Below are 7,761 nucleotides of genomic sequence, written 5' to 3' on the forward strand. Positions count from 1 at the left end.
TCTCAGTGGGCCCACTTTACTGCACTCTCAATGTCAGAACCCCTCGCTTCGCTGCTCCCTCTGCCTGCCGCCGCCTAGCTGAGCTGCACCGTCGACCAACCTTTCGGTCGACGGTGGACCTGCTAGTCAAAGAGTCAAAACCGCAGCCAAAACATCACAAAGGAGAACCACCGAGACCGAGGGTGGGAGTAGAGTACCGCACCACTTTGCTACATTCTTCTTCCGCATGCTGTCCACTGGTTCTACTACCTTCATTCCAAAATATAAGACTGTTTTGGTAGGCTAATGGATGTACTATATTCTTTCGTGGCTCACGTTCTCTAAAAAACATGCAACAACAAAAAAAATGGATGGCTCTACTATATATCTCCACCTGACATAACGCATCCAAGGGCTCAACGCAACGACGATTTCCAATCATGCAAGGACCAATAATAACAATGCTAGCTACTCCATACGTCCATAGCCCATGACACTACAGCACACGTACTACTATATCTACATGCTCCTGCCATTTAACGCCATGCTCTAGTCTACGGTGAGTGACATGCACGCATACGCCTCCTCCTAGATTAAGATGAGTCACAAGTCCATCTCACCGTCTCACTATCTTCTCATCGTTTGGTCGTCTGTATTTCTATGTGGTGACAAATCAACCCCAACTAGCACTGTCGTCAAGCTTTATACTTTTCTTGCATGCTTTGGACTTGGACCCATATAGATCATCCGATCGATTAGGACACACCACCACTTACTACCTAGTGCTGTGGGCTTTTGCGCTCCACAGCCAACCTCTCACCTTTTTCTTTTCCTTTCTAGATATAATGGAAGTAAACATAGTATACATTTTCTGGACTCTCTCAAGGGATAGCTATTTTAAGCTTAGGAATTAAAGGTGTCAAGACTTTGAGATGGCTAAAACTATTCATTGCAATCTGAAAGGAGGACTGTTTTAAGCATCTCTGAATTAAGGCCTTCAAAAGGACTACATTCCCCAACTGCTCGTGGTATCGAAAAGGACATGACACTGGAAACATATGTGGTCCGGCCCCTCTCCACCGTATACCACCGGACAAGACATTGGCTAGCTATGCTATAATGGGCACAAATTAGTAGAAGCAAAGCGAAGAAGAATACTTGATTAATTGCGCTACTATATAATCATCATGCTTTACTCATTTTGGTAGGGCACTACCCATGCAATCACATCATCCATTTTGGTAGGGTCAGCTGCAGCTGGCATGATACTCCGCGACGATGAAGGCAAGATTCTATTTTCAGCATACCGATACATCTTTCACTGCAATGATCCACTGGAAGCGGGAATACACGCCCTCATGCAGGGTATGGCTTTGGCTATACAACATACTTCGCTCCCGGTGGTTGTCGAGTCGGATTGTGCTGAAGCACTTTCAATCCTGTCTCACAATGGCCTTGTTAAGTCAGCTTATGGTCAGTTAGTTCTAGAGATCAAGGAACTTATGGGTAGGAGGGAGTTTTTACCTCAGAAAATTCATCGCAGCCAGAATTGTGTTGCAGATCGGTTGGCCAACTATAGCCGCTCCAAGAGAACCACAGCTGTGTGGTTACACACGGCTCCGCTTTGTATTGAGGAGTTGTGGCCTCTTGATTGTAACATTAAAAACAAACATGCAATAAAAACTTCCTTTATCCTGCAAAAAAATATATGCTCACTGCACATAATATGCTAATGTGGCAGTGTAATTTTAATGACGAACGAAGGATTTTGTGTCTTAATATAGATACAACTCTAATTCCGTGTCCGGGCCTTTTCATATTTAGGCTAGATACTAGGGGTGCCGGTCAGCCCGAACATTTGAGGCATGTTTGAGACGCCTGACTGAGTCTTTTTCTTTTGTGACCGGAGCGTCTGTCAGGGCGTTTGAGACGGGTTTAGAACGCCGGGCCGTGGATACTCTTAGTAGGTCGGTGGACAAGATAAGATACGAGAGTAGGAGACAAAAGTGCCAGGTCACACGAGGCACCGCACCACCAGCCGCAGGAGCAGCAGGGCTAGTGGTGATGATGTTCAAACGTGCAAGAAAGTCTACGCGGTTGCCTGAAAAACGTGGCGGATCGTCCTTCCTGAGCATCGATTCCCGGACAGTTCGCGTCCGTCACCCAACCCCGACGGCGACGTACATGCACGAAACCGGCCAACCCCGAACCGATTTCCGGCGACGGTTCGTTTGTTTGTTTGGAAGCATCCAGGGCATGTGTGTGTCAGCTGGACAACACATCTCTGTCGCTCTCATTGTCTCAACTCTCTCCCAAGAGTCATCTTGCGAAGCCCTTTTACTATGTTTCTCTGCAGAAATCCAGGCAGTTAGAAAGAATGTAGGTGCTGCTTAGATTATTTTTTCACTGCTTTGCTTTGACCTGCCTGACTGCTAACTATGCATTTTGTAAGCAAAATGCAGATGCTCGTTTTAGTACTCCCTCCGTCAGGAAATACTTGTCGGAAAAATGCATAAAAATGAATGTATCTAGAATTAAAAAACGTCTAGATACCTACATTCCTCTGACAAGTATTTCCGGAAGGAGGGAGTATATTTTTCTCGGCAGAAACCCAGTCTGAGAAGTCAGTGAGTCAGTCAGTCAGACATATTTAATTGCTCAAATCGATGACCTAGAACTAAGCGAATGACTTATTCACCTAGACGAAGGTAATAGTATTATTTTTTCACTGCATAGTTTGACCTGCCAATGATTGATCTAGCAAGGAGAATGGAGAGGAATCAACGCACGCATGATGTCACTGGTAATTTCCTACAGTACTAGTAATTAACTTTGGTACACACAAACAAGATTGGTTGGGTAATTCTTCACCAACGAACAATCTTCCTTCTTACTACTAACACAACACATGCTAGATGCTCTACACACGCTTGGACGCGTCGGCTCAGATCACGGCCGGCCGTTGCTCCGATCGGACGGCTATCGTGGATCCAAAATGCTCAGCTGCTGAACATTGAACGGCTAGGGGGCGACGACCTTGACCTCCAGTGCCGGCTTGCCGTTGCCGGAGCACTCGCGGCCGACGGCGGCGTCCTCCAGCATCTGCACCACGGACCGCATCGACGGCCGCACCGCCGGCGTGCGGCTCGTGCACAGCACCGCCACGCGCAGCACCCGCACGGCCTCCTCCTTCTCCCACTCCTCCCGCGCCGCCGACGCGTCCACCAGCGCCATCGCCTTCTCCCGCCCGTTGCCGGCCCCGTCCAGCCGCCGCGACGCCCACTCCACCACGTCCTCGCCGTCGGCCACCGCGGCGCGCCCCGTCGCCAGCTCCAGCAGCACCACGCCGAAGCTGTACACGTCGCTCTTCTCGGTGACCTTGCGCGCGTACGCGTACTCGGGCGCCATGTACCCCACCGTGCCCGCCACCGCGCCGCCCGACGACGACCACGGCTCGCCCTGCAGCTTGCCGGCGCCGGCGTTGGCGTGGAGGATCTTGGCGAGGCCGAAGTCGGCGAGGCGGGGCTTGAAGGCCTCGTCGAGGAGGATGTTGCTGGACTTGACGTCGCGGTGGAGGATGGGCCGGTCGCCGCAGCCGTGGTGGAGGTACTCCAGCCCCCTGGCGGCGCCCACGGCGACCTCGTACCGCTCCGGCCAGCCGAGGCCGCCGAGCTTCCTGGCCGTGGGGCCGTGCAGGCTCTCGTAGAGGCTGCCGTTGGGGAGGTGCTCGTACACCAGCAGGCTCGCCGCGCCGTCCTCGCTCGTCACGCTGCACAGCAGCTTCACCACGTTCACGTGCCGGATGGAGCTCAGCGTGCCCACCTCCGCGTCGAACTCGCGGCACTGCCGCGCCGACGCCGACGCCGACCGGGGCAGCATGGCCGCCGTCGGGCCGGCGCTCGCGGCCGCCGCGGCGCGGGTCCGGGTGATGTGCTTCACGGCCACCACGGTGCCGCAGCCGAGCTTGACGCGGTACACATTCCCGGACCCGCCGCTGCCGATGAGGTTCTCGTCCCGGACGCCGCCCACGATCTCCCGCTCGTCGAACGCCATCATCCGGAACGACTTGACGTTCCAAGACCCCTTCTTCGCGAACAGCAGCTTGCCGCCGGCCATGGCTGCGGCCTCCGCGTGCTGCCGGCGCTTCTTGATGAATATCGCCACGCCGAGGACGGCGAGCAGCACCGCCATGCCGGCGAGGAGGCAGGTGACGAGCGTGCGCGCGGTGCTCCCAGAGCGGCCACCGTCTCCCGGCGTGCAGCGGCGGAGGAAGCCGGCGCCGTTGTTGGCGCACAGGCCGGGGTTTCCTTGGAAGCTCTCGCCGTAGGCCGAGATAGCCAGCCCCGCCGGCACGGGCCCGTCGAGCCGGTTATTGGACAGGTTCAGGTAGCTCAGCTTTAGCTCGGCGAGGATCGCCGGCACGGCGCCAGAGAGTTCGTTGCTCGAAATGTTCAACGAATTCAGCCGCGTGAGGCCACGCAGCTCAGTCGGGATCGCGCCGGCGAGCTTGTTCTCGGCGAGGTTCATCGTGCTGAGCGCCGAGCACGACCCGAGGCTCGCCGGGATGGCTCCGCTGATCCCGTTCCCGGCAATGTCCAGGCTGTCGAGACCGACCAGCTTGCCGATGCTCGGCGGTATCTCGCCGGAGAGCTCGTTCGACGACACGTCAATGCTCTGCAGCTTCCCAGCATCGCCTATGGATGACGGTATCGCGCCGGAGAATTTGTTCCCGGCGAGGTGGAGACTGGTGAGCGACGCGGCTTTCCCGATGCCTTCGCTGATGCCGCCGGTGAAGTGGTTCCCCTCGAGGTCGATGATCTCGGCGTTGGGAAGCGCCCAGAGTCCCTCGGGCACATCGCCGGTGAGCAAGTTCTTGCTGACCCTGAACCTCTGCAGCGTGGCGCAGGTCGCGTACGTGGCCGGAATCTCGCCGGAGAATCGATTCTCCAGCATCAGCAGCTTCAGCATGGTGCCGCGCTTGCACATGTCCGGCGGGATCGGCCCCGTGAGCGAGTTGGTGGACACGTCGATGAAGTTGAACTCCGACCAGCTCCCCAGTTTCGGCGGCAGGTCGCCGGTGAGGTTGTTGCTGTAGAGCGAGAGGTTGACGAGCTCCCTGAAGTCGCCGAACTCGGGGGGCACCTCGCCGGAGAGCCCGTTGTAGAAGAGCTGCAGCGAGACGAGCCGCGTGAGGGAGCGGAGCTCAGAGAGGCCACCGGTGAGCTGGTTCTGGGACGCGTCGAAGAACTGCAGCCTGGTGAGCCTCCCGAACCCCCGCGGGAGAGCGCCGGTGAGAGAGCAGTTGTAGAGCTCGAGGCTCTGGAGATTGACGAGCTGGGAGATCGCCGGGGGTATCTCGCCGGTGAGGGGGTTGTCGGCGAGCTCGAGGTCGACGAGCCTGGTGAGCCGGCCGATGGCCGCGGGGATGGGGCCGGCGATGTTGGCCGCGGAGAGGTAGAGCCGGGTGAGGTTGGTGAGTCTGGTGATCTCGGGCGGGAACGACTTGGTGGGCGTGAGGAAGGGATTGTCCCCGGCGGAGAGCGCCTGGAGGCCCGGCATGGCGGTGAGCGCGGACCAGGGGAAGGAGCCGGAGAAGGCGTTGGAGGAGAGGTTGAGCGTGCGGAGCCCGGTGAGCGGCGAGAGGTCGGGGATCTCACCGGAGAACGAGTTGAAGGGGAGGCTGAGCTCCTGGAGCCCCACGCACGCGTCGACGCCGGCGATGGTCCCCGCGAGCGCGTTCGACGGGAGCGAGAGCGTTGCGAGCGATTTCAGCGAGCCGCAGAGGACGTCGAACGGGACGGACTCGGCGGTAACGTTCATCTCGGGTACGGAGAGTGCAGTGACGGCGGAGCCGCGGCACGTGACGCCGGTGAAGTTGCAGGGCGTGGCCGCCGCGGCGTCCCAGGACGCGAAGAAGGCGTCGGCCGCGGGAGGGATGGCGAGGGACGACTTGAAGGCCATGAGGGCGTCCAACTCTGGGGGCGTCGCGGCGGAGGCGGCATGGAGGACGGCGGAGAGGAGGAGGGCGGCGACGGCGAGGTGGAGGTGGAGGTGGAAGGGGCGGGCGGGCGGCATGGCTGGGGAGGAGGAAAGGAAGCTTCTTTGTGTCAGAGTGCTTGGACTCACGGCTGACCGCGCTCGGTTTTAAGGTTGCGGTTAGCTAGTGGGCCCACCATTGTGACCGTACTGTGATAGTGTGCTAACAATAGTGCTTAGCTTAGGACTCTTTGATTCATGAAAGATACACTAGATTTTTTGTGGGAATAAACTACTTTCTGTGAATTTTTTAAAAAAGTTAACAAATTTTTGGTGGTTTCTAACCTCCAAATTGTTGGTCAGAATTATATTAACTTTAAACCAATTCAAATTTGATTCCAATTCATTAAAATTCACTATTGACATTGAATATTTCAATGAGGTTCATCATTTTTCTTCTATTGAAAGTTTTAACCTTGGCCTACAAACCTGAAAGACCTGCTGGAGTGCCACTTAGGGCCAGTTTGGAATGAGGCCTATCAGGTAGGTCTTCACTCAGGCAGAGATCTCAGCCTTAGGCCTCCAAAATCGGACGCCTGAGGTTCGTGCCTGACCCAAGCTCATTTTTGTGGAAGGGATCCAAACGGGCCCTTAATGGCGTGTTTTTCTGGAAAGGAAGGTTACAAGGGAGCAGTTATGGATTTGTGATTATGAAGATCTTTTTAGTTATTCATTCATTAATTGTTTGCTGTAATGTAATGTCTATATATCTTAAGCGTGTGATATACGCTAAATATATTTTTTGAAATACGAGTTTTAGTGACTTGCCTTTTTGAAATACGATTTTTAATGATTTTGCCTCTGAGTGTCGAATCAAATTTGGATTGTGATTGTGGGGCGATCGATTGGGTCCTCAGGAAGTTTGCTTAGTGTGGTGGTCGTGATCGACTTGTCGTTCTCCTGATTGCCAATTCAGTTATCATGTGTGCTCTTAGGGAGTAGGCTCCACCTTGCTAACTGTGATTCAGGACGAGAGTGCAGGGGGCCCTCTTCGGAGGTGGAGGCGGCTAGCACTATGACTTCACATTCTCAACAGGGAGCGTTCGAAGGTGAGATCCACTCCAGTGGCGCGGCTCCCCTCGGGACTTCTGTTCGTCTCTATTATGAGCTCATTGGTGGACAAGGTCCGCAACGTTGTTGTTTTCCACCACTCAGTTTGTGACCTATTAGCTTTCATTCATCTTCATGTATCGACCGTTCTGGTTTGCATCCCCGTTTTCTTCTGTTTTTGGTGCTGGTGCGTTGTGGCTCGCTATAATCCTGGTCTGTTGATGGCTTTGTTCAAAGTTGGACTCGTCTCGAGCCTCTGCTATAAAAGAAGGGACGGATTTGTGATTAGAAGTATTCAATTGTTTGTTGATGGATAGTATGTTGGACTATGGAGTTGCGAATTTCCGAGAGGATGATCTACTAATGGTCGTCATAATGCATTTGTACCTTGAGTTTATGGTATACGTTAAAACATGAGTTTTGTAGTTTTGTTGACGATTGAGAAACGGCTATTTCTAAGTTGACGCTAAGAATCAGAGATGTTTGTGTAAGTACAAAGGGATGAAAGATCTTCTTTGGATGGTATGTGCGATGAATGAGATTTTCTTTAATCTCTTCAAACATATAATAAGATCTTTGGACGGGTATGGGCGATGAATGAGAAAAAAATTGGCAATCTCCTCAAACATATAGTTAAATGTCATATTTTGTTTCTTTGTGTTAGTGTTGTATCCCAAATTAAAAAGCTCTCATTCA

At 54.0% G+C, this 7,761-nt stretch overlaps 1 protein-coding gene across 1 annotated transcript; it reads right to left on the reverse strand.

Moving 5' to 3' along the window:
• Positions 1-2,749: 2,749 nt before the first annotated feature.
• LOC123110112 (receptor-like protein kinase 7) lies at positions 2,750-6,092 on the reverse strand. The gene has a single exon (XM_044530556.1). It carries the CDS (start codon positions 6,052-6,054, stop codon positions 3,001-3,003), a length of 3,054 nt encoding a protein of 1,017 aa, XP_044386491.1. The 5' UTR covers positions 6,055-6,092; the 3' UTR covers positions 2,750-3,000.
• Positions 6,093-7,761: the final 1,669 nt, after the last annotated feature.

The sequence above is a fragment of the Triticum aestivum genome, chromosome 5B (assembly GCF_018294505.1).
Source record: "Triticum aestivum cultivar Chinese Spring chromosome 5B, IWGSC CS RefSeq v2.1, whole genome shotgun sequence".
Classification (NCBI taxonomy): Eukaryota; Viridiplantae; Streptophyta; class Magnoliopsida; order Poales; family Poaceae; genus Triticum; species Triticum aestivum.